The sequence below is a fragment of the Haliotis cracherodii genome, unplaced genomic scaffold (genome assembly GCF_022045235.1).
Source record: "Haliotis cracherodii isolate W230 unplaced genomic scaffold, xgHalCrac1.p SCAF_19, whole genome shotgun sequence".
Taxonomy (NCBI): Eukaryota; Metazoa; Mollusca; class Gastropoda; order Lepetellida; family Haliotidae; genus Haliotis; species Haliotis cracherodii.
In genome coordinates this window covers 13,013,928-13,041,854 of record NW_027266274.1, presented here as the reverse complement: position 1 = coordinate 13,041,854, position 27,927 = coordinate 13,013,928, and the positions used below count along the sequence as shown (strand labels likewise).

Below are 27,927 nucleotides of genomic sequence, written 5' to 3'. Positions count from 1 at the left end.
TTGTACATGTAGTGCTGTAGAATATTTTAGATGTATACAAGATTTTCATATACAACACTGTGATGATTGCAACTGCTAATGAAATGAACTGATACCATTTATTTCCCATTCTTTATATGTGGTTGTTTTAGGAGAGATTTTACAGCATTGCTACGGCAACCTGACCAGGGATAATAAAACTATAAAACTGTATTTTGTTTGTTTTTGTTAAATGTGTCTGGTCTATGTAATCACGTGGCGATAGCTCGAGCCTTCGTGGTCTATTCTCCCGGCAAGGTTTTATCTGTAGCATAAAGTGCGTCCTAGGGATATTTATGATATTTAAGACCCTTATCTATGGGATAAGGGTTTTTAAACATAAAACCTGATGGGAAGTGTTTCATCTAACTTATGAACAAAAAACCCCACTTAAAACAACATTTATCAACATTTTTATGTTTCAAACACACTTTCTATGAACCTTAGGAAACGGGTGTAAAATATCTGTTGCTGGCGTATGGTACTTGAAAAAGACATACTTAAAAGCTTTGTGATTTATCAGCGCCTCTGTAGCCTAGTGGTACACTCACTTCGAAGGTTGTGTGTTCGATCCTTGGGATTATAAAGAAAACATTTATCATTTGATTTTACATGTCATTACATTGTGTTCAAATACAAAATAAATTTTTCACCAGAAACATTCATATGTTAAAATCTAAACAGAATTTGTATTAATAAAATCCCTGTAATATCATAACATATACTCTTCAAAAAAAGAAACTTGACACTGACTTTCAAAATGTAATATGATGCGATTGTTTCAAAATAGGACACAGAAACCACAATTGAAACACTGTTTGAAGATCAATGTACACAATGTTCAAAACATTAATCGTGTGACCTAGACAGACACACGTACACGATACAGTTAATGTCACAGGGGTACAGAAAATGTCAGTATCGGTTGTGCCAACCACGTGCATCAATCACCGCTTGACACCGACGACCCATAGATGCAATCAAGTTGTCAATAACAAAGCTGTTGGATGTGCTGCCATTCATGCTGAAGTGCATCAAGAAGCACCAGAAGTGTTTTGGGCGGTGGATTCCTTCTGCGAACGTTCACCCAGACGTCTGTAGACACATGCGCGCCCATCAGCACGTGTGAGTAGGAAACGGGACTCGTCAGTAAAGAGTACATTTCTCCACCTTGCACGTGCCCATCTAACCCTCTGTTGGCACCAAAGTAGATGGTCCGCCAGATGATGTGGGGTCAATACATGACGTCGAACAGGTCTTCGTGCTAAAAGTCCAGCCTCCCTCAGTCTGTTGCATACCGTTTGATCTGATATTCTGCGTACGCCAGGGATCTTTGTGGTTGTAGACGTGGCTGTGGTAGTGCGGTCTCGGAGGTGTCGCAGCCAGATGTATCGATCTTGTGCTTGGGTTGTCACCCTTGGCATTCCTGACCTTGGTCTGTCGTCAACTCTGTTGGTGTTGTTGTATTGGGTCCACAGTGCGGAGATTGTCTGTCTGGATACGCCAAAGTGCCTGGCCACTTCTTGCTGAGTTGGTCCAGCTTGTAATCTCCCAATGGCGTTGTTCCGTTGAGCTGCATTCAGTCTTGGCATTCTGTCACCGCCTCTACAGTCGTTATAAGGATTGTATGAACAGCCTTTGATGTGGATTTTTATACCCATTCAGCAGGGGGGCCTGCATGCCTAAATGCAGGATCCTGTGCTGCACGTTTTTTTACAGGTGGTTGCGTTTGGATGAAGCTGTAAAATTGATCCCCAAACGTTTCGTTTATGTGCTTTGCATGTATTTTCGCGAATTATAGACACATCATCTTTCTGTTTGACTTATTTGGTTCTTATTTAATGTAATTATTTTAGATATTTGGCAAAAAGTGGTTTTACATCTATGTCAAGTTTCTTTTTTTGAAGAGTAAACTAGAGTACATAGAAATGTGCCTGGGATATCAAACGAATTCCTGGGGATATCATAACGTCCATGTTCATGAGATTTAACCCAACTGGAGAACAATAGCATGACATCACTGGAAGTTTAAAATGTGCAATAAACAACTAAGATTTTGATTGGACTATGCAGAGACCATATACCGATATATGGTCTCTGGACTATGCATAGACTCGTTAGTCCAGCCCAAAGGTAACTTCATAATTTCAGCCTAGTTCAGCAAGGGTGGAAACTGGTCTTTTGTCGTCGGTTAACTCAATGAATCACGTCGGTCTAATGGATTGATCGTCTGCCCAGAGAGAGGAAGGTCCATGGTTCCATTTCCTGCTGTGTGTAACCATCCTTACTCCATCTTGTGGGGCGGTCGGGTAGCCTAGTGGTTAAAGCGTTCGCTCGTCACGCCGAAGACACGGGTTCGAATCCCGACATGGGTACAATGTGTTAAGGCCATTTCTGGTGTCCCCCGCTGTGATATTGCTGGAATATTGCTAAAAGCGGCGTAAAACCACACTCACTCAAACAAATCCATCTTGTCCAGTACCTTGCAAGATGGCCGATCAGGATAACACGATCAATTCTATGTCATAAGTAACATCACAAATGATCAACTCCACAAGCTCCAACGTGAACAAAATACAGCAGCACGTATCGTCACAAAGACATCAAAATGGACTCCGGTAACACCTGCTCTGATGTCACTGCACTGGTTACCTCTCAAAGCCAGAACTGAATTCAAAATTCTAACCCTGGCCTACAAATGCTACATGGAAACAGCCCCATTATATCTCACCGAACTACTGCCTAAATACAAGCCTTCCAGATCTCTCCGTTCTCAGAATAACCAAGTCCTGGAAACCTGTCTCCAAACCTTTCATCAGAGATCTTTCCAGTTCTGCGCTTCCTCGCTATGAGGTGAGGTGAAATGGGGTTTAACGTCGCGTCCAAGATTATTGCACTTATATAGCGACGTGCATGCACGTGTGTGTGTGTGTGTGTGTGGCTGCTTGTACTAGCCCGGACTGATGCCGATTTATAGTGCTAGCTCACTGAGATACCATGCCACAGTTTAACATGAATACCCCACTCAGACACAGTATACTGACTCCGAGCCGACCAGTCCTTGTTTTAGCCCCAGACAGGGTAACAACAAGTACCATCTTTTAACGTCTTCAGGTATGACGCGGTCAGGGAACGAACCCCGGGCCTTCCACTCTCCGGGCAGACGCTCTACCACTAGACCACGGAGATGGTCTCCTCGCTATGAAACAACCTACCATCTGATCTTAAGCTGTCACCATCACTTTCATTGTTAAAGGCTCATCTGAAAACACCTTTTTAGACAACACTATCAACTCTACTACCCTTTCATCAGCATTATTTGCTAAAACTTTGGAGCGCCATGAGCATTAACTTGGAATGGAATGGAATCTGGAGCAGTATATATGAACTTATCATTATTATCATAATTATTTAAAATTAATATAATCCCACCTGAAATGAAGGAAAAGCACAACATTGTTTCATTGTGGCTTTGTATTATTTTATTCATATTTCTACCACATGAATTACATTCCTGGAAGATGCAGGCACTTGACGTTTATAGTTGGAACAAAATATCTCTGTTGGTATATCCTAGGTATACCAAGCTTATCTGGAGGCAGTATGGACAAATTGATAATACCACACTGCCTCAACACTTGCAATAGTCTGGGCACCTCCAGCTATTTCAGGAAACTATTTCAGGAAACTATTTCAGGAAACTAGTCCAAGGTTTCTGTAAGAGACAACCACTTATGACATACACAAAGGCAAAATTAACCATTATTTGTTTTAAATAGATGTTTTGAAGTTTCAAACTAAGATGTTTTCTCTTCTGGTATTTACTGGTGCATAGTTTGAATATACTACCTAGGTTTTCTCAAGATTTGTATTTTTTAAATTGAAATTTAATATTCAGCTTTGCACTTTCTGTTTGTTATACAAAGACCATTTGAGGTGTCACTTTCTGTTTTCAACTTCCTTTGTTGTTTGTTTGTTTGTTATTAATGCAGTATTCCAGCCATACGACAGCAGTCTGTAGAAAACTGCTTCTGAAACCAAAAGTCTAGTGATTGACGTCATGAGCATCCATCAAGGCAGATTGAATACGATGACATGCAGTCAACTAAGTCAGCCAGCCTGATCACTTGGTCCATTTAGTTGCTGAAGACCAATTCTAATCAAATCTAATCAAATTGCCTGAAGTGACATGGTATTTGTAGTGTGACTTAAGTGAGTGAGTGAGTGAGTGTGGTTTTACACCGCTTTTAGCAATATTCCAGCAATATCACGGCGGGGGACACCAGAAATGGGCTTCACACATTGTACCCACGTCGGGGATTGAACCCTTGTCTTCGGCGTGAGAAGCGAACGCTTGAACCACTAGGCTACCCCACCGCCCCGTGTGACTTAAATACAGAACCTGTATATCTATGCAGTCCATAATTATTAGTAATTTTCAGCTCCATTTATATGATTACAAGTAGAATACTATTAGTTGCACAACTAATTATGGAAATTTGACTGTGAAGAAGACCTCTGTTGAAAATCTGAAGATTTTTATAGTGAGATTTTAGCCAAAGTTCAGGATTTTGGGTAATGATGTAATAGAGGTAATTCTTTGAATTATTAACAATGACTATTGTTTAATTATTACAGCTAATTGTGCCTTTGGGTAGAGGTGACAAGTAGTTGTTGAACAGAGGGTAGTATTTCATATATGAGTCGATACAGAGTAATATAGAATGCATTTCAGATCTCACTTTCCAAGACTTCATAAAAATCTAAATATATACATTTTTATATGATACACTAATAAATAACACATACTAATCATAAACATGTTATATGCTCATCTTTAAATAATAAATATTACGATGATACAGATGAAAAATATCACAGATTCTATAGTGAATAACATGAGTATATATAGTTAACTCTCTCCACCAAGAGATTGCGAACATGATTGTTTAAAATAACAATAAGATCACACAATTCATTCCCTTATTTCGATATCTGGTCATCTCAAGTTATTCCTATATGTCTACTTCAAGATAACCAGATACAAGTAAGGCCTGTGTTTCTATTATTTGGAAAAACAATAAAAATAGCTCTAACAACATGAAATACTGTTCAGAGTTCTCGCTCGCACTCTTGCTCACTCACTCACTCACTCACTCATCCACCAGCTGATTTACCCACTCACTCACTCTAATATAATTGGCATGATAAGGTGACCTGATCCCAAATAATCGATTGTTTTATGACAAGCGTGTTTGTTTGTTTGTTTGTTTGTTTGTTGTTTATGCCTCGCTCGGCAATACTCCAGCTATATGACAGCAGTCGGTAGTTAATCAAGTCTGGAGTGAGTGAGTATGGTTTTACGTCGCTTTTAGCAATATTCCAGCAATATCACGGCGGGGGACACCAGAAATGGGCTTCACACATTGTACCCATGTCGGGAATCGAACCCGGGTCTTCGGCGTGACGAGCGAATGCTTTAACCACTAGGCTACCCGACCGCCCCTAATCAAGTCTGGAACTGGGATTGATATTGTGAACAACGACCCATGATGTCAGATACAATGACACCATGCAATAACTGTGAACACAAATAGGGCGGGGACGAGAAACGGGTACTCGGGTCAGGTGGGTTAGTCACGTGAAATTTTGTTTAAAACACAGAATCACATACTGTACCCAGGGGAAACCATCTTCCCGAGGCAAGAGAGTTAGCTGACTATAAAAGTCCAGTTTCCACCCTTGCCGAACTAGGCTGGAATTACTGGGCTTTATCTTGGCGCCACCAGTGGCTATTACCAGCTACGTCCCTTCTAAGCCTCTCCTATGGACCAATCAGATTCCACCTCTCGTATCACCTGCGTTTGCTTCACACAAAATGGTGGCACCGAGTCAGGACGATCTGATCGATAATCAAAATCTATGTTGTGATAAAACAGGTCTTACATCGTGAAATGCATCAAATCAAGTGAGCACCTTGATGAAAAACATGAAAAGATTTGGAAAATATCTGCTAACAACGAGTTGGCAATGCACATGCTTTGCAAATCCTGCAATCGACCGGATTTCGATTTTGGTGCACGATTTTGATTGGACTATGCATAGACTCGTTAGTCCAGCCAAAATGTAACTCCATAATACCAGCCTAGTTCGGCAAGGGAGGAAACTGAACTTTTATAGTCAGTTAACTCTCTTGCCTCGGGAAGATGAGGAGAAACATGACAAGGAGGCTGTGTTACAATCTCATTAAAATCAGACCTTAGTTCTCGCTATCACTAAACAAAGATTTGAGGACATCCCATTATGGGTCACGTCAGAACTACCTTTTCTCCGACCAATCAAAGTGTTGCTTACCAGATCATGAAAGTGACAGTCGGAATGTGTTTTCTAACCATGCAAAAAACGTTAACATGGGGTATTCCGAATGACAGTTACGGCCCGTACGACTGATTCCGTCAAAATTATCGTCTATCTCTCGTTTCCGTGGGACAAACCTTCCAGAATGTACGTTTGTTCAGTTTTACAAAATTTTAATCAAGAACTGTGTCAACATATTTTTCAAGCGTAGTCTGAAATGTAAGTCGCCAGGTTGAAACAAGTGCCGTAAAGTTCTTGAAAGCTGGTTTCTAATTGGCTGATGTATTGTTAGTCGTTTCAGTGGTCGGTCAAAGTTCGTGAAAGATCGTTCTGATGTGAACCGTATGGGATGAGATCTTTGTTTAGCAGCAGCGAGAACTTAGATCTGATTTTAATGAGATTTGCGGTGTTAAGGCTAAATATTCACACCCATTCATTGATAGCTTTTGCACCTTTCAAATCCATCCCAGAATGCCTGCAGACAGGATGATGAATATCTAACCCAGCACAGTTTGGCCAGAAGCCATTTTGATTGTCCCTACATACCCCCTGCAGGACATTCCCTAGACTGGCACATATCTTTAGGCAATGATTATTTTAATAGTTTAAATCATAATTCTTAGATTACAGAAAGACTGGCACCCCTTGTTCATCATGCAGTACAGACTTGAAGCAAGGCTAGACATACCCCAGGCAGAGAATCCAATGGGTCTTGAAACTCTTAAGATGGAGCATCAGTTTTCAGAATTTGTGCTCTACTTGAAATGAAAATACAAATCCCAATTTAAGGCATTTAAAGCTCATCCCTGTCAGAAGATATATTGAATTGACCTCCATTCCATGTCTTTCTGGATACAAAACCAGCATTAGAAATTGGCGCCAGTCCTGTAGTCCTTGCCAAACTGGCCAATAGTTAAGGTATCTGTAGGACTAGCAGAAATTTGCCATTTTTAAGGGTTTTGCTATATGTTATCATTATAAGGACTAGTGAGCTAAAAATGTTAGTTTCTACCCCTGCAAACTAGAGTATTTGCACCTGTAGGGGAGGATAAGAGTGTTTGGCTAAGCACATAATTTGCACATTTACAAGGAATGGACTGACAATATAAATTATTGACATGCACATGGTCCCAGGAAACAAATACCATCTGACCTAGACTCTAAGCTTCCCTATTGTTTTGTTGTGATGATTAGGTTTAAAAAAATAAATGAATTGGTTCTCAGGCAAGGACTTTTGAAAATAAAGTGCGGGCAGGCAGTGTTTTTTTTGGTTTTTGGTTGTTCAAACCAGAGACCATAAAATAGATCTACCCAAATAAACAGTTGTGTACCTTCAACCTTGGAAAGTGCCTGCCTACATAACAAGCATACAAACTCCTGATACCGCCTTGACCATAACACGTTTTTTTTTGGTTTTTTTGTTTAACGCCGCGCCCAGCAATATTCCAGCTATATGACAACGGTCTGAAAATAATCGAGTCTGGACCAGACAATCCAGTGATTAATATCATGAGCATCGATCAACGCAATTGAGATTGATGACATGCATCAACTAGATGGGCAGTTAAGCAGTGCACATGTAAAGGGAAGTAACTGCTATATTGGATCACATTTTTTTAAAGTATTATGATATTCTAAAATCATTTTTGGAAAATGGAAATGAAAATGAAACGTGCGGCAGACTTTATGATGATGCGGGAGGTGCCTACGAACCAAGACTATTATTTTTTAAGCCTTATCCAAAGCATTATAACAGTATGGCCAATAGATTAAAACTTTTCATCCTCCTGATGTCCCACTAGGTCACATGGTCACCCACCCTCTGAGAGTAAGTGAGTGAGTGAGTGAGTGAGTGAGTGAGGGAGGGAGGGAGGGAGGGAGGGAGGGATTCACATCTTATAGTACAAAGGCTTGAAGATTTTCAAGTATGGTGCATCGAATGACACGTAACTATCTCATGATACTGGTCCAATTACCTGTTGATCCTCACTGTGATGTCAAGGTTGTTTAATTTGAATATCACTTTGACCACACAAAGAAAATCCATGTTGTCATGTTGAGTTTTAATAGTATCGCTAAAATAGAAAAAGTGCCAATAAATTGGTCTTCTGAGGTAATACACTGTATTGTTTATATACAATATATTGTAATTATATTATATATACTACTCAAAAGAAGTTAAGGAACGTCCGATGCCAGACAGTTTAACAAATATGAAAGAATCGGGTGTTCTTTAACTTCTTTTGAGCAGTATAAATCACTTTCATGATTTAATCAAAATGATCAAATGATTTTTTCTACTTATCACAATCATCACTCTAATACAACACACATCAGATGCCTGATACAATAAATGAGTACCTCAACACTGAAATCAAGCCTTTTTTCTGCAAAAGTTACAAATTCTGAAATTTCCTTCTTTAAGTTATTATTTCAAAATAAAATTTCTGCCACTGGGAGAATAGAAAAACCATGTCAGTGGAAAATCATTTTGTGAATTGAGTGGTAGAAGAAACAGGTCTCTCAGGACTCCATTGATGTTTCCTGTCCCCACAGGCAGGTGAGCTTCAGTACCTGCCATACTCTGGATAGAGTCGTGGACGTCATGGTTAGTAATGTATGGTGGAATTAATTATGGCGAGATTCATATGAAGATGAGATGATATTGATAAATTTGCACCAATCTTGTCAATTCACAGAGCCATATCAATCGTATTTGTGATTTAGTCCATAAGGTGATGTTTTAATTTTAGAAATTTACGATTTGTGGTCGTTGTCTATCATACAATAAAACACTGATGCACCCTCATGGTTTGTTCTCCCTGCAGTGTTTTATTGTATGATAAACAACAACCACAATTGGCTTATTTCTTTGCGCCCCTCATGGTTTATTCTCCCTTTAGTGTTTTATTGTGCGATAAACAACGACCAAAGTCATTTATTTCATATATGAGATATCAACATTATGTACAGCCTCTTTAAGGACAATGATTAAAATTACAAGCTTTTAAAAATCTTTACCCAAATATTAATAATGATGACTCCCTGAATAGAATCCGACCTCAGACAAGTTGATTTTATGAATAGGTGGGTTAAGTTCGGTATTTCCCGCATATTCTCACAATCATCACGTGAAATGAAAATCGAATTTTACACATTTTACATTGACCGGGGTAATAATTGTGTAACACTATGAATATCCACTTGGTGAATGGAATATGGTGCATTATAAATGCACATAATATTATTATTGTTGTTTTTGTTGTTGTTGTTAATAGTGTAACACTATGAGCATCCAGTTGGTGAATGGAATTTGGCTCATTATAAATGCACATATTATTATTATTATTATTATTATTATTATTATTATTATTATTATGATTATTATTATTATTATTATTATTGTTGTTGTTGTTATTATCATTAACATAGACAGACTCAGGAAAGACATATTCACAACTACTTTTGATGTGGCTCTGTTAAAAAATGTGAAATACAGAATCTAAAAATACACCAACTGTACATTTGCATACACTTGCATGAGTTGTTTTGTTCTGTAGCTGTGTCATGGTATTTCCCACTGTGATGGACGTATGATTACAAACAAGTCTTAGGGACTGGTCACGTATTTTGGAGGCCGGTGGGCCGGTGGGCCGGTGAGAGGGGGATCATGAAAAAATGACACGCTGAGAGAGGGGGGATCGCCCAAAATTATCACAAATGTGTGTGTATGTAGGGGGGTGGGGGGGTGGGGAATTTGAAAAATGACACACTGAAAGGGGGATGGTGGGGTGCCCAAAATTACCACAAATGTGTGTGTGTGTGTGGGGGGGGGGGGGTGGGGGGGGGGGGTAGGGTGGGGAGGGAGATGAAAAAATGACTCACTGAAAGGGGTGTGTGCCCAAAATTATCACAAATGTAGAAATGTGTGTGTGGGGGGAGGAATGACACACTGAAGGGGGGGGGGGGAGGGGGAGGGGGGGGGGGTCAAAATTATCACAAATGTAGGGAGGGAGGGAGGGGGGATGAAAAAATGACACAGGGAAAGCGGGGACATTGCCAGAAACTTATGACAACTGCATGGTGGGGGGAAAAGAAAAACATGGCACAATTCTATTTTTTCATGTAACAAGATTATTGATTTTAACATTTTTAGGGACTGTCATTTATTAAAGGGAGGCATGGCTGGTTGGTGGCTTGTCATGATTTTTTTACATAAAATGAGGTAGGGGGGGGGGGTCATAAAAAATATTGCATAAAATGAGGTGAGTCAGCAAAATGTGATACATTCCTATGACAAATCCACACTCACCTATTATAAATGACCAGTCTCTTACAACCATGAAGACTACATACAAATGATATGCAAGAAAATAGTAGGTATGTTGTACAACTCTTTGCATATACAGAAACAATAAAGGCAACAATTAACTACTGAGACAAAACTGATTGTCAGCCATATTGGAATGGTTCCAGGGTTTCAAAATGATGTTAGAGACAGTATTTTTTTCTCATCAGATTCTGGAATTAAGAGCAGTGGCTGTGACTATCAATAAGACTTATCAGAAATTTGTAAACCAATTTGGTACCATTACCGATACTTTGTGTAGAAATGTCATGAAAAAAATGACAATTCATTGACCCCTTGATATATACAGGGTAATATTCTTTTCCTTGATTCATCGATCCGTCCACACTGTCTCATACCGGAATACCGGTACCAAAACATATTAAGAGAGCTTTGCCACTTATATTTTCCAACAAATCCCAAAAGCAGGTCGATAATGAAATAGAAGTAACTCTTCTATGTGTCATTTTTAGAAAAAATTCAAGGAGCATGTTTTAATTGTTTATTTATCCTACCAAACATGAATTGTCAATAAACATACTTGTAAAAGGCCATGTAGACTGTATGCTTCCTTGATAAACATGCATTTCTATTTTTGTTTTAAGTTTCAGAAACCTTTCAAAGTTGTCTGTGTAAACCTCATCGTACATGTAGCCATTGTTTGAGTATTTATCAAGCGATATCGAGATAAAGTACCAACTCCTCTGAATTAAATATTGATGAGGAAAGTAAAATCAGCCGGTAAAATCATTTTGAAATCCCTGATACAGGCCTCCCAGAGAAAAAAGCTAACACGTGTTCAAAAACATAGACATGTTTCTGTTATTTGTCTTTTCTGCACACAAATGTATTAAATAGCAGAAATATGAGTAGATTTTGTACTCTAAAACTAGTCGACAAAATACCGTATTTTCTTGAGTATAGTGCGCACCCATGTATAATGTGCACCCCCCTCTAGCGGGTTCAATATTTTGGAAAAAAAGAAATTTGAATATTATGCGCAGAAAAAATTTACACCGTACCCTTTCAGCGAAGTCTGGCAAACGAACGGGTGCTGAGAAACTTCGTCAGTACAAATTCGAAATTTGAGATAAAAAATCACCAGACATGTTTATTTACCGTTTAAATAGTATTTATTGTTCTGCTAGGCATTGTTTTATATCTAGGGATTAAGATTACCTTGTGTATTTTCTCGTTAACTAAGCCGGAAACAGCAATCAGCTGTACACACGTTTTCTTGGAATCTACCGGTGATTCGGTCAAGACACACCCAATGATATATTCAGAAAATGTTGATAAGCAGCACTAGGATTGTATATCCTTATTTTGTGGAATACATTGTCAATCGTACTAAAAACTCGAGAACAGTTTTAGCATGAAAAATCTACTCATATTTCTGCTAGTGAATATTTACTGTACAAAATGACAAACAGCATTCATATTTATGTTTGGGAACACAAGTTAAGGTTTTTTGGGTAGGCCTATGATAGATATGTTCATACCACAGTCTATTATCACAAAACACATCTCATAATACCGGACTCTACTCTGCATCATTTTCTGGAGAGACCTTGACCTTTGCTAGGTTGGACTGGACAAGAACATGCTCCTTGCAAGGCACAGGAGCAACTAGCTGTCATATCCTGAGTTTCCGACTCACAGAAACACATTCCAGCCTTGGGACACGCCATCAGAATCTTGCCATTGGCTGAGCCATTGTAGTGGTCTGTTTTCTCATGACAAGGTCGGTTTTGCCGAGGTTTATGATCCTGCTGTGCATTTATTGTGTGGTTAGCAGCGCCCACTGGTGTTAACGGCGAAGCACTCTTTGATGTTGGAGGAAGTTTTTTGGCACTGATGCACTGTTCCTCCGGGTCGTCATCTTCATCAATGAAGCGGATGTCACTCAGACTGTTGCTAAGTCCCAGTTTCACTGTAAAACAAGACCATTATTGTGTTTTACACATAGCAAAACTCAATCTCATTAAAATCAGACCTTAGTTCTCGCTACTGTTGAACAAAGATCTGAAGACATCCCATCAGGGGTCACGTCAGAACGACCTTTCATCCGACCAATCAGAGCATCGCTTACCAAATTATGAAAGTGACAGTCGGAATGGGATTTCTAATCATGCAACCTCGAAAACTTTATTCCCAACGATAGTTATGGGCTTAATGACTGAATCCATACAATCTAGACCATCTATTAGCCATTCCAGAATGTTCTTTTGTTCAGGTTTCAAATCTGTAATCAAGAATTTGTCAAAATATGTTTCGAAGTGTACTCGCCAATTTGAAATTAGTGCAAAGCTGCCTTCTGACTGGTCATTCTATAGGTTGGTTAAAGTTAGCGCAAGGTCGGTCTGACGTGACCCGTAATGGGATGTCCTCAGATCTTTGTTTAGTGGTAGCGAGAACTAAGATATGATTTTAATGAGATTGCGCAAAACTATATAAGACGACTTGTTTACATATAATATCACATGGTCTGCTGGATGATTAGATCATTAGTGTCATACGCAAAGCAAAAGACCCGTGAAGATCCGGAGTAGAATTCGTCTTCTGCAACCCATGCTTGCCATAAAAGGCGACCATGCTTGTACCAAAAGGCAGGTCGGTGCTGATATTTCAGTATTGTGATAATAAGTGTATGTGGGAGATGCTAATTGCATCAATTGTTGTAACTAGAAAATTTCCTCAAAATCTGATTGTTTGTGAGTCTTTACTCATCAGTATAGTCTACAAGGAAACATGAATGTTTTAACATACAAAAAGGTGTGAAGCATCTTCCATTGGTTTATTGTAAACTGTTACCATCAAGTCCCTCTCTGTCTAGGTCATCCTGGCTTCATGACAAGCAAGACCATTTGATACATTTAGGGATTTTCCGAGGTCAACACAGATGTTTGTTTGTGGTTGTCTGTTTTGTTTGTTTGTTTGTTTGTTACCAATTCAATCTTCACAGGGTTCTACACCAGTGTCCGAAAGAACAGCCTGCCCGCTGACCTGTGGCTGGTAACTTTTATGTCGGGCTGCATGAAATTTTCCTCCACCTGTAGGACTGTCTGGCAGACTTCTTATGGTTTTAGTTTTATTACAATTCCTGGTAGATTCTCAAGTAATTGTTCGCATTATTTCTTCTGAATCAAGACGTGATTTGTCTTTTATTTTTCGCGACCTTTCAATATCTATAATGTACGAGTGTGGGCAGGTAACTTTGAACATGGGCAGACAACATTTATGAGTCACATGCCCTTCTGTCTTGCTGGGTTTTAAAATTATTTCAAACACTGTTCAACACAGAGGCAACATTCAATATGCTAAACATCTTCTGTTAAAGTGCCATGTATTCCATGCCATGTGTCACGCTGTCAACATCAAGTCTGACCTTTGCTCCCCTGTTCTTCATTGCAGTTGCTGTCCAACTCGTCCTGACTGCAGGTGATCTGGTTGAAGGTGGCAGCGAGGTTGGTGCCGCTGCTTGAAATATGCAGATTGTGCAGATCACAGCAAGACTGCACACTCCTGCAGCAGAAGCAATCATGTAGCGGTGGAACAGGATAAACGGCAGAAGACAACTTTAGAAATGATGTCCTCCGTATCTCCTGATTCAAACTTGCCTGGGTTCGGACAACCTGCCCCGAACCCTACGTAAATCATATTTTAATACTTGTTACCGGGAATTATATTTTTTCAAAATTTCAAGGCAGTGATTTTAACTGGAAATTCTCCTTACATGACATCTCCCTTTTCAGTCCACGATCCACAATCTGGTTTTGGTTCAGTTGACCCAGGATCTCATAAAGCTAGTGCAATTCATGATTTAACTTTCCAAAAGTTGTGGACAAATATGAAAAAATATAACATCCTGAGAAATTAGTAAAAAATGTTTTTCAAAATATGATTTGCTGTTCATGATATTGTTCTGGTTTGAAAGTGGAATTCAAATATCATTAATAGAAAACAAGTCACCTGACGATACAAACACCACTAGTTCACCTGCTATAAACACCAACCACTAGGGCGACTGCTTTACACATCCACCACTAGGGCTATACACACCCACCACTAGGGCGACTGCTATGCACACCCAACACTAGGGCTATACACACCCACCACTAGGGCGACTGCTATACACACCCACCACTAAGGTGACTGCTATACACACCCACCACTAGGGCGACTGCTATACACACCCACCACTAGGGCTATACACACCCACCACTAGGGCTACACACACCCACCACTAAGGCGACTGCTATACACACCCACCACTAGGGCAACTGCTATACACACCCACCACTAAGGCAACTGCTATACACACCCACCACTAGGGCGACTGCTATACACACCCACCACTAGGGCGACTGCTTTACACACCCACCACTAAGGCGACTGCTATACACACCCACCACTAAGGCGACTGCTATACACACCCACCACTACGGCTATACACAGTCACCACTAGGGCTACACACACCCACCACTAAGGCGACTGCTATACACACCCACCACTAGGGCAACTGCTATACACACCCACCACTAAGGCAACTGCTATACACACCCACCACTAGGGCGACTGCTATACACACCCACCACTAGGGCGACTGCTATACACACCCACCACTAGGGTGACTGCTATACACACCCACCACTAAGGCGACTGCTATACACACCCACCACTAGGGCTATACACACCCACCACTAGGGCGACTGCTATACACACCCACCACTAAGGCAAATGCTATACACACCCACCACTAGGGCTACACACACCCACCACTAGGGCAACTGCTATACACACCCACCACTAAGGCAACTGCTATACACACCCACCACTAGGGCGACTGCTATACACACCCACCACTAGGGCAACTGCTATACACACCCACCACTAAGGCGACTGCTATACACACCCACCACTAGGGCAACTGCTATACACAACCACCACTAGGGCTATACACACCTACCACTAGGGCGACTGCTATACACACCCACCACTAGGGCTATACACACCCACCACTAGGGCTACACACACCCACCACTAGGGCTACACACACCCACCACTAAGGCGACTGCTATACACACCCACCACTAGGGCGACTGCTATACACACCCACCAGTAAGGCGACTGCTATACACACCAACCACTAAGGCAACTGCTATACACACCCACCACTAGGGCGACTGCTATACACACCCACCACTAGGGCAACTGCTATACACACCCACCATTAAGGCGACTGCTATACACACCCACCACTAAGGCGACTGCTATACACACCCACCACTATGGCTATACACAGTCACCACTAGGGCTACACACACCCATCACTAGGGTGACTGCTATACACACCCACCACTAGGGCGACTGCTATACACACCCACCACTAAGGCGACTGCTATAGACACCCACCACTAAGGCAACTGCTATAGACACCCACCACTAGGGCGACTGCTATACACACCCACCACTAGGGCGACTGCTATACACATCCACCACTAAGGCGACTGCTATACACATCCACCACTAAGGCGACTGCTATACACACCCACCACTAGGGCTATACACACCCACCACTAAGGCAACTGCTATAGACACCCACCACTGAGGCGACTGCTATACACACCCAACACTAGGGCTATACACACCCACCACTAAGGCGACTGTTATACACACCCACCACTAAGGCAACTGCTATACACACCCACCACTAAGGCGACTGCTATACACACCCACCACTAAGGCGACTGCTATACACACCCACCACTAAGGCAACTGCTATAGACACCCACCACTAAGGCGACTGCTATACACACCCACCACTAAGGCGACTGCTATACACACCCACCACTAGAGCGCCTGCTATACACACCCACCACTAAGGCTATACACACCCACCACTAGGGCGACTGCTATACACACCCACCACTAAGGCGACTGCTATACACACCCACCACTAGGGCGACTGCTATACACACCCACCACTAGGGCAACTGCTATACACACCCACCACTAGGGCGACTGCTATACACACCCACCACTAGGGCGACTGCTATACACACCCACCACTAGGGCTATACACACCCACCACTAGGGCAACTGCTATACACACCCACCACTAGGGCGACTGCTATACACACCCACCACTAGGGCTATACACACCCACCACTAGGGCAACTGCTATACACACCCACCACTAGGGCGACTGCTATACACACCCACCACTAGGGCGACTGCTATACACACCCACCACTAGGGCTATACACAGTCACCACTAGGGCTACACACACCCACCACTAGGGTGACTGCTATACACACCCACCACTAAGGCGACTGCTATACACATCCACCACTAGGGCGACTGCTATACACACCCACCACTAAGGCTATACCCACCCGATCCGGGGAGTCTTGAGATTCTGTTCCTGTTGGATGAGAAGGATCATATTGCTGGTGCTGGGGCTGCCACGTCGGCCAGCCAGCCAGTAGGTCTTCTGCTCACCTTTACCCTGAAACACCAAGGTTTTGTAATTAATGTCCTTTCACATACCAATCCAGAATTTCAGATTTCATATCTTAGCAGATCTCCAGTTCCACTTTTGTGTTCTAGGCCTGCACTGTACTGTACTGGAAGTCCATATAAAAAAAAACACAAAATAAAAAAATTGTCCATTTGTTTGCAATGCAAGAAGTATTGTAAGGTTTTCAAGCTCTGCTCTCGAAATGAGCACTACCACCATTGTTAGTCTAAATCAAAGTTGTTGCTATGGAAACTCAAAAAATCCCAAACTATCAAAAGGAACCAGTTTACCACTAGGCCTATCTATGTGCAAAGTTTGGTGAAGAAAAATGGTACATTTTTCAAGATCTGCTCTGGAAAGCAGCACTGTCACCACTACCGACCTACCTATCTTGGTTAAGATATCTCTTCTGTTTTTGGATTTGTTGCTCCAAAAACGAAACATCCATAGGGGGGGGGGGGGGGGGGGGGTTTAAACAGAGAATAATCCTCCATAAAACAACACCTGGACAGGCAGACCATGGGAAGGACATGTGCGCTAGATGATATGCTAATAGAAGGTGCACAACAACATGATTTGTTTGTTTGTTGTTTAACGCCACACTCAGCAATATTCCAGCTACATGAAAGTGGTCTGTAAAATAATCGAGTCTGGACCAGACAATCCAGTGATTGACATCATGAGCATCAATTGGGATCGATGACATGCTTCAACCAAGTCAGCGAGCCTGACCGAAAGCCCGAAGTGATGCAGGTCTCAGACGTTTATCAGATGAAACCCAGGAGCACGGGTATGGTGCTGACAAACCTAGAAACTTAATCGGGGCGAACCGGGATTCGACCCACAATCATAGGTTTCTGGCGTGTCAACGGGACGCAACTCTGCACAGCGAATCACGGCGCCTTAGACGACTGGGCCGCCCGTTCCCCAGTCCAGGGAGACCTACTGGCAAATAGTCCAAACATCCATCACACATTCAGGTAAGAGCTGGCATTCCATGATGATCATCCATCCAAGGACAATGCACAATTGGCCCCTTTGTGACCACATCTTCCTGAGGCAAGGGCGTTAACTGACTATAAAAGTCCAGTTTCCACCCTTGCCGAACTTGACTGCAATTTATGACATCCATTTCATAAACAACATGGATTTCAACATGCCGATTTCGGTCAACTAAAGGATTTGCAAATCATGTGTACCGTCAACTAGATGTGGACAGATATTTTGCAAATGTTTTTAGTCAAGGTGCTCAAGTGATTTGATGCACCTCGTAGGGTAAGACACATTTTATTAAAACAGATTTGATTATCGATCAGATTGTCTTTACTGGGCTCCGCCATTTTGTTTGAAGTAAATGCAAGTGATTTCAGAGCTTTGATCTGATTGTCAATAGGAGAGGCATAGAAGGAACTCATAATAGCCACTGGTGGCGCCATGATCGAGCCCAGGAATTCCAGCCTAGTTCAGCAAAGGTGGAAATTGGACTTTCAAAGTCAGTTGACATCCTTGCCTCTGGACAAAATTCTACTTGCAAGGCACAGGGTACTTTTACGCCACTTTTAGCAATATTTCATCCATTTCCCAGGGGACACCAAAATAACTGACTATACCCATACAAGGAATCAAACTCAGTCTCCAGTGTGACAAGCAAACACTTTAACCACAAGGCTACCCAACTGCCCGAACAACTGCAGTTAACAGTTGTTGCATTAGTAGATTTCTGTTTCCTATCAAAAATTATTCAGGATAGCTCGTTTGCTTGTAATATTCCAGTTTTATGTCAGTGGTTTGTAAAGAAATGAGTCTGGACCAGAGAATCCAGTGGTCGACATTGTGAACAACAAACTTTGCAATAGGGGCACAAGGACACGCTATCAACCAAGTCAGCGATCCTGACCAACCAGTCAAATTAATCGCCTGTTATGAGTGAGTGAGTGAGTGAGTGAGTGAGTGAGTGAGTAGGGTTTTACACTGCTTTCAGCATTATTCCAGCATTATTCAAGCAATATCACGACGGGGACACCAGAAATAGGCTTCACACATTGTACCCAAATCGCCTCTCATGACCAGCATAGGTTGCTGGGGACCAATTCTAATCCAGAATCCTCACTTAGGTATTCAGGACAGTTTACCTAATTACCGTTAATGTTCCCTTATGAAAACAAACAATTTTTGCAGAATATATTTGGTCCGGTAAGAATCAGGTGGTTCGTTTCCATGGAAACCATTCTGTAGGAAGTACCAAATACACATGTAGCAACATTCTACAAATATCGAACAATTAACAGCAGCTGGATGAACACAACCCTGGAAGGGTTAATGAGATGCTGGCCCCACTCGAGGGTTAACACAGGTGTTAGTAACCACAATGGCCGCCACCACGGTGCAGGAAGTGTCATCAACATGTTATCCTATACACGTAAACAAGTCGTCATCTCGGCCATGTTTTTCTACCTGACGGATATTGTCCAAGGAGATCGTTGTTGACTTTAATCTTTGCAAACAAAAACACACAGCCATGTTAGGAATTATAGTTTTGTACTCGAACCACATGGTACAGAAGCATTGGACACAAGTCAGTATCGGCTACAGCTGGTCGTGTTTGCTGGAAATATTGTTGTTTCATGGCTTAAGGTTATATTTGTTGGAGATATTTATTATTTATGAACACAGTATTGTAAATCATGAAAATAATGTGGTCTTGAAATTAGTGCCAAAAATGAGAATGTCCATTGCTCACATAAATAAACACATTTTTATCTTGACATACTGCAGTATGTTGTCATGTCAGATGCAATGCAAATGGCTGGTAATGATTACATATTTAACAAAGCTCACAAAGAACAATGTAATTGAGTGCTAGATTTGGACATGGTTCCTCATCAAGTGTCGTCTGTTTGTTTACCCAAGTTGATCAAGCAGTTACTACAGTCGACAACCATGTATGACAGCATATATATTCTTCCTAACCTCTCAGAGGTCATAATTACAAGAAAACATGACTCATCATCTTCAAGAGGCAAGGTCGTTAACTGAATGTAAAAGTCCAGTTTCCACCCTTGCTGAACTAGGCCTGACCACCTGATCCCATTAGTCGCCTCTTACGACAAGCATAGTCGCCTTTTACGGCAAGCATGGGTTGCTGAAGACCTATTCAACCCCGGTTCTACTCATTCCGAGGCAAGGGAGTTAACTGACTGTAAAAGTCCAATTTACATCCTTACCGAACTGGAATTTCATCCTTCCAGAACTCGAATTTCTGGGCTTGATCGTAGCGCCACCAGTGGCTGTTACAAGTTATGTCCCTTCTATGTCCCTCCTAATGACCTATCAGATTCCACCTCTCATATCACTTGTATTTGCTTCAAACAAAATGGTGGTGCCCTGTGAAGACGATCTGATCCCTCATCAAGATCTATATTGTAATAAAACAGGTCTTACTTTGAGAAGTGCATTAAATCAAATGAACACCTTGATAAAAAACAAGAAAAGATTTGGAAAATTTCTGTTGACAGCATTGCCTAGTTTGGCAAGATTGGAAATTGGACTTCCATAGTCAGTTAACTCCCTTGTGTCTGGAAGATGACTACTCACCATGGGACCATGTGAGGCAAAGCAAAAGGAATTGTGATAAAAACACACCTCTCTCATTTATGTTCAAAGGATTGCGCTGCCTTGAGGAACAACACTGGTACCTGTAGTCTTCATCGGTGACCCGACTGATCTCATTTGAATACTGTAAATCGTGAAATAAATGCGTTTCAAAAGAATGCGACCGCTGGCCCCTAGCCAAAAATGTGACACCCCCTCCTCTCAAGCATCAGTGGATTTATATCTTAAGAAAATGTCCTCAGTCAGGTCTACAGGAGAATCCTCACCTTAATCCAACCTTACATTAATCCAAACACACACCAAATAGCACCACTTATTAGCGCTGAGTAGTGTACTTCCACTAATATAAACAATACATGCGCCCTGGCTCGTGTCGGCCTTTGATGCAGTCGCAAAGAACAGAGACACTGTGTTGCGTGGGTGGCATCTGTCTGGACTTGCAGGTGTGATCAGTGATGACATAAGTGAGTAGAACTCTTGTCTTGACTCCAGTGACAATTCACAGGATGTAATTAGTGTTTGAATGACATGGTTATATACTTGTTACAAGTGCTGTTCAAGAAACAGTGGTGTGGAATACATAGTTGTTTGTTTTCAGCGTATGTCTAAGTTGGTATTCCTGCTATCCAAAATGTCTTATTGTTGATATAAATACGATGTTTAATAATGCGAGCCAAGACCACACGCATTTTTCGCATTTAATTCACGTTCACATGAATTTCAAGATTTACAGTATGTGATATTTGAATCCTTGGCTTTGGATTTCATGTAGCAGTTGAAGTTAATTTTGTGAAGAAGGCAAATGATATTATTCAATCAAAGTGCAAATCAGAGAGGACAAATAAGTTTCTATAAAGAAAGTTAAAGATATATGGATGAACGACTTCTTTATTATAGTTAGGAGGTACATTTTGGTGTAGATTCTAACACCATTATCAAGAAAGTGACAGTGGTGGAACCTACACCGAAACAAAGCTGGTAATTGTAATAAAGAAGTTTTCATCCATTTATCTTATCCTTGTTTAGTATTCCAACTTCTAAATGCCCCTCAAAGAAGTTAAGTTTACATAAGTCATATGACATATTGTTATGAAGACAGGATCAACAGGATTTAAACTTTATGTGGAGTTTCTTAATGTCTGTGTTTATGTATGTAGCAGGGCATGGAGTCATCCTTCAGATGACATCCTTACCTTGTCTCTTGCTGATAAGGTTAGCCTCTTTGGTCATGTGGACAAGGTGGCCGACCTCTGATCAGAAGGTTTGTGGTTTGAATCCCATCACAGAACTCAGAAATTTTATGGCCGCTATATTGGCGCCCAACGTTTGGGCGGAGCACGTTCATATTATATTTGAGTAAAATAAGTCTCATTACCCTACGATGCGGCCTGGGACATTTAATTGTCTGTATGTGACGATAAACGCAACAGCCATTTAGAAAGTGGTCAAATCTAAGAAATGTTATATTTTGGATAACACTTTCTTAGTAAAGTACAGATTCTAGTACTTTTTGGGGTTGAGTCTGATCTGGGATTCCTACCCACACTCTCAGAGTGAGGCACCTAATCGCCAGCAAACAAAGGAAAGCCTGACAATTCTAATTGTGACTAATTCTAAACTGAGTGAGTGTGAGTGAGTTGGGTTTAATGCCGCTTTTAACAGTATTCCAGTTATATCACAGCATGTCAGCTTAATGTGGGAGGAAAGCCCCAAGTGATAAGGTCTCTGATATTTACCACTTCAGTGAAACCCACGAGCACGGGTATGGTGCTGACAAACCTAGAAACATAATCGGGGTGAACCGGGATTCGAAGCCACAATCATAGGTTTCTGGCATGCCAAAGGGACGCAACTCTGCACAACGAATCGCGGCGCCTTAGACGACTGGGCCACCCATGACCCCAATTCTGAACGGAAATACAATCTCATAGTTTGAGAACTATTTCCTTAAACTTTAATAACCTAGGAGTATGTATGGCTATAGAAATACTTTCCGGAACTCTTAGTCCCTTACACTACACATTCTCAGTCTGTTAGCATACAGGGGACATATTCACAAACTTTTAAGACTTTTTAAACGCACAGTTTCTAGTGATTCATCCCAACACAGGTCATAAAACATGACTTAGTGAAACATTCATCTGTGTCCACTAAGCAGAAAATGGGTAACTAGGAGGATGAGATGAGATACCATGGCGTGAATACTCCCCATGGAGTTGAGTAGGCAGTATGAATCCATAGAAACAATGACACGGGACAAACATTGATTGTGATAAATAATAATACTGTATTCGACGTAATAAGCGCCCGCGGCACTCTCAAAATTAAAAATATGGGGCTCTTATTAGAATATAATTTTGGTGAGAACCAAAAACAGATTTGAAAGATTGTAAATTTTGTTGTTTATACTGACAGTCTGAAATTATACAAAAGAAAAGTATGTGAGTATCTTACACAACGGATATGTTTTCCAGAATTTAATTGCCCATAATTAAGGGTGCATATAACACAAGAGTGGGTATCATACACAAACAAATAAGTATTGTGTACATCAATCGGAAGGGGTGCTAATTGGGGTTCTTCACTAGCCAAAATATTAGCAAATATTGCTGTGGGCGCTTATTAGAGCGGGGCGCTTTTTACATCAAATACGGTAATATAAAAGTGATGATAATAATAATAATAATAATAATAATAATGTAAAATAAAATAATAATAATAATAATCCCCAATTATCATTTCAATATGTTAACAAACAGCAGAGCTGAGACCACTTCGTGAACATGGCCACTTGTATTTCATTTCTTATTCTATCTCGTACAACAACTTGTTATTGCTAGACATCAGGCCTTCATTGTGCTATTGCGCAGATCTCTCCATTGTTTACTTTGTTTATCTTCCGAGTAAACACGCAGAGTGAAACATTTCATACCCATTGAGCTGTTTGTTTACATATCGTAGGGCATTCATGTTTACAACAATGAATATGAATTTATTACCTGGTAAGCATGATTTTTTACAAGTTAATAATGGAAAAAGGTCATCATTCATGTTTCCGACTGGCTTTGTATTTTCCATGAATGTAAATCAGGCGTTAGATCATGCCGAATGTATGCCAACTATGCAGAGAAAATAAAATTATACTACTTAAGAATGTAGTTGCCTGTAAAAATGAATTCTTCATATGACTTTCTTCCATTGTATTGTATGGGGTGCTGTGACTGACCATGTCTGACCTCAGCTGAGGGTCATTGGTGCCTCGGTGGGAGTCGAGGCCACACGGAAAATATTACTGTTTCAGAAAACATCTATATTACGTTGGAATTTAAAGGGGGATTTGGGTGGCCTTGTGGACAGGGTGGTGGACAGGATCAGTTGAACCCTGACTCCCTGAATCAAGGGTTACACAAGAAGTGGAAAAGATCTATGACCTGTGTCACTTGTTTGAATTCTTTTCTACTTGAAGTTGACAGGCAGTGATATGACTGAGTCCATCTTCCTGAGGCAAGGGAGTTAACTAACTATGAAAGTCCAGTTTTCATCCTTGCTGAACTAGCCTGCAATTATGGAGTTATATTTAGTTATATATTGGCTGGACTAATAAGTCTATGCATAGTCCAATCAACATCCAGTTCGTAAACTGCCATGCAGATTTTGGTCAATTGCAGGATTTGCAAAGCACTTGTACCGCTCAGTGTCACAAATATTTTCCAAATCTTTTCGTGCTTTTAACCAAGATGCTCACATGATTTGATGTACTTCGCAAGGTAAGACCTGTCTTAGCAAAATGTAGATTTTTATTAGCAACCAGTTTGTCTCGACGGGGCGCCGACATTTCGTTTGAAGCATAATGCAAGTGATATGAGAGGTGGAATCTAATTGGTCAATGAGATGGACACAGAAGGGACATAACTTGTAATAGCCACTGTGACCAAGCCGGGAAATTCCAGCCGAGTTCGACACGGTTGGAAACTGGACTTTCACAGTCAGTTAACTCCCTTGTCTTGGAAAGATGGATTGAGTGCTGTACCAAACAACATTAAACCAAGCATTAAACCAAGCATTAAACCCAGTATTAAACCCAGTATTAAACCCACTTCCTGTACTCATTTAAATACTGAAATCAACACAAGTAGTTGCCTAGATATTTGACCAAGTCAGGAGCATATGTAACTTGAATTTTGTGAATTATCATTTCCAGTAGATTTTTGCATTGGTCATTTGTCAAAAATAGACAAAGCTACCATATTTTCTTGAGTATAGTGCGCACCCATGTATAATGCGCATCCCCCTCTAGCGGATCCAGTATTTTGGGAAAAGTAATTTGAATGTCAAACACAGAAAAAAAATACACTGTAGATCTACCCCTTCAGCGAATTCCGGTAAACGAACGGGTGATGAGAAACTTGGTCAGTACAAATTCTAAATTTGAGAGAAAATATCACCAGACATGTTTATTTACCGTTTAAATTGTATTTTTTGTTCTGCTAGGCATTGTTTTACATCCAGGGATTAAGATTACCTTGTGTATTTTCTCGTAAACTAAGCCAGACACAGCAATCAGCTGTACACACGTTTTCTTGGAATCTACCGTGATTCGGTCAAGACACACCCAATGATCTGGTATATATGGTACTCGTATGTGATCTTTGGTCTTCAGGTACCACGTATGGACATTTTCCTAATACAAGATGGGAATCAGTTTTTAACTCGGACAAGCATGGCTTTTATTGTAAGCATGAGCAGGCAGCAGCCAAAGGATGCAAAATGTTTCTCCAAGGTTATTTCAGATAAGGATTTTAAATTCTACAAATACAATTCACCACCACTAACTCATTTCGTCATAAACGGGGGGCACAGGTGGCCCAGCGCTGCAATTCGCTGTGCAGAGTTGCGTCCCTTGGGAACGTCAGAAACCTATGATTGCGGGTTCGAATTCACTCTGATTATGTTTCTAGGTTTGTCAGCAGCATACCCGTGCTCGTGGGTTTCACCGAAAGTTGTAAACGTCTGAGACCTGCTTTCCTCCCACATTAAGCTGACACGCCACGATATAACTGGAATACTGTTGAAATTGGTGTTAAACCCAACTCACTCACTCACTCACTCACCCACTTTAGTCATTAACTCAACCAGTGACAAACAGTGAGTGAGTGAGTGAGTGAGTGAGTGAGTGTGTACTTCAATTTTACCAATATTCATTGTATCAGACACAGGGGCAGGCTTCATGCAGAGTAGCCATTTGGCAGTGTTCAAGATACCCACCTGCCTGACAGTCTGAGACAGTCTATTTTGCTGGACGACCGTCAGTTTTGAAAAGTTGCATGCCCGATTGTCAGGCTATTATTGAATTTGCTAAATTACCTAAGCATTCTAGTTTTAATTCAATGTAATAGGTAAATCAACTGTTAATGCTTAACACATTATTGATGACATTGATCAGTTCTATTCATTTGTTTACTATTTTGTTACTTGTGTTCGTTAATCTAGAAAATTCTGGACTGGCAACTTTTGAACTGGTCTGGTTGCCTGACTGAAATTTTAGAGAATTTTATACACTGCATTTGGCATTCAACTTCTGTCTTTGACGTGACTGTGTAAAAGACTTTAGCCACAAGGCTACCCAAACACCCCATTCAGAGAAAGAGAACATCCAGCTGTGGCTTCGATCAACCAGAAACTTGTGTCCAAGAACAGATAGTCAGGTCAAAGAACATCAGACACCCTTTACAGATAGTCAAGTCAAAGAACATCTAACACCCTTTACAGATAGTCCGGTCAAAGAACATCAGACACCCTTTACAGATAGTCAGGTCAAAGAACATCAGACACCCTTTACAGATAGTCCGGTCAAAGAACATCAGACACCCTTTACAGATAGTCAGGTCAAAGAACATCAGACACCCTTTACAGATAGTCCGGTCAAAGAACATCAGACACCCTTTACAGATAGTCAGGTCAAAGAACATCTGACACCCTTTACAGATAGTCAGGTCAAAGAACATCAGACACCCTTTACAGATAGTCAGGTCAAAGAACATCAGACACCTTTTACAGATAGTCAAGTCAAAGAACATCAGACACCTTAACAGATAGTCAGGTCAAAGAACATCAGACACCTTTTACAGATAGTCAAGTAAAAGAACATCAGACACCTTTTACAGATAGTCAAGTCAAAGAACATCAGACACCTTAACAGATAGTCAGGTCAAAGAACATAAGACACCTTTTACAGATAGTCAAGTCAAAGAACATAAGACACCTTTTACAGATAGTCAAGTCAAAGAACATCAGACACCTTTTACAGATAGTCCGGTCAAAGAACATCAGACACCTTTTACAGATAGTCAAGTAAAAGAACATCAGACACCTTTTACAGATAGTCAAGTCAAAGAACATCAGACACCTTAACAGATAGTCAGGTCAAAGAACATCAGACACCTTTTACAGATAGTCAAGTAAAAGAACATCAGACACCTTTTACAGATAGTCAAGTCAAAGAACATCAGACACCTTAACAGATAGTCAGGTCAAAGAACATCAGACACCTTTTACAGATAGTCAAGTCAAAGAACATAAGACACCTTTTACAGATAGTCAAGTCAAAGAACATCAGACACCTTTTACAGATAGTCCGGTCAAAGAACATCAGACACCTTTTACAGATAGTCAAGTCAAAGAACATCAGACACCTTTTACAGATAGTCAAGTCAAAGAACATCAGACACCTTTTACAGATAGTCCGGCCAAAGAACATCAGACACCCTTTACAGAAAGTCAGGTCAAAGAACATCTGACACCCTTTACAGATAGTCCGGTCAAAGAACATCAGACACCCTTTACAGATAGTCAGGTCAAAGAACATCAGACACCTTTTACAGATAGTCAGGTCAAAGAACATCAGACACCTTTTACAGATAGTCAAGTCAAAGAACATCAGACACCTTTTACAGATAGTCAAGTCAAAGAACATCTGACACCCTTTACAGATAGTCCGGTCAAAGAACATCAGACACCCTTTACAGATAGTCAGGTCAAAGAACATCAGACACCCTTTACAGATAGTC

At 40.9% G+C, this 27,927-nt stretch overlaps 1 protein-coding gene across 1 annotated transcript in view; it reads right to left on the bottom strand.

The window, feature by feature from the left end:
• Window positions 1–12,179: 12,179 nt before the first annotated feature.
• The window catches only part of LOC139467119 (soluble guanylate cyclase 89Db-like), a 57,070-nt gene continuing 41,322 nt past the window's right edge, over window positions 12,180–27,927 (bottom strand). Inside the window, exons 10-12 of the mRNA XM_071248838.1 lie at window positions 17,124–17,236; window positions 14,112–14,248; window positions 12,180–12,656 (exon numbers count right to left, since the gene is read on the bottom strand). Coding sequence (XP_071104939.1) covers window positions 12,277–12,656; window positions 14,112–14,248; window positions 17,124–17,236 — 630 coding nt within the window. The 3' untranslated portion in view covers window positions 12,180–12,276. The remainder of the gene's footprint in view (window positions 12,657–14,111; window positions 14,249–17,123; window positions 17,237–27,927) is intronic.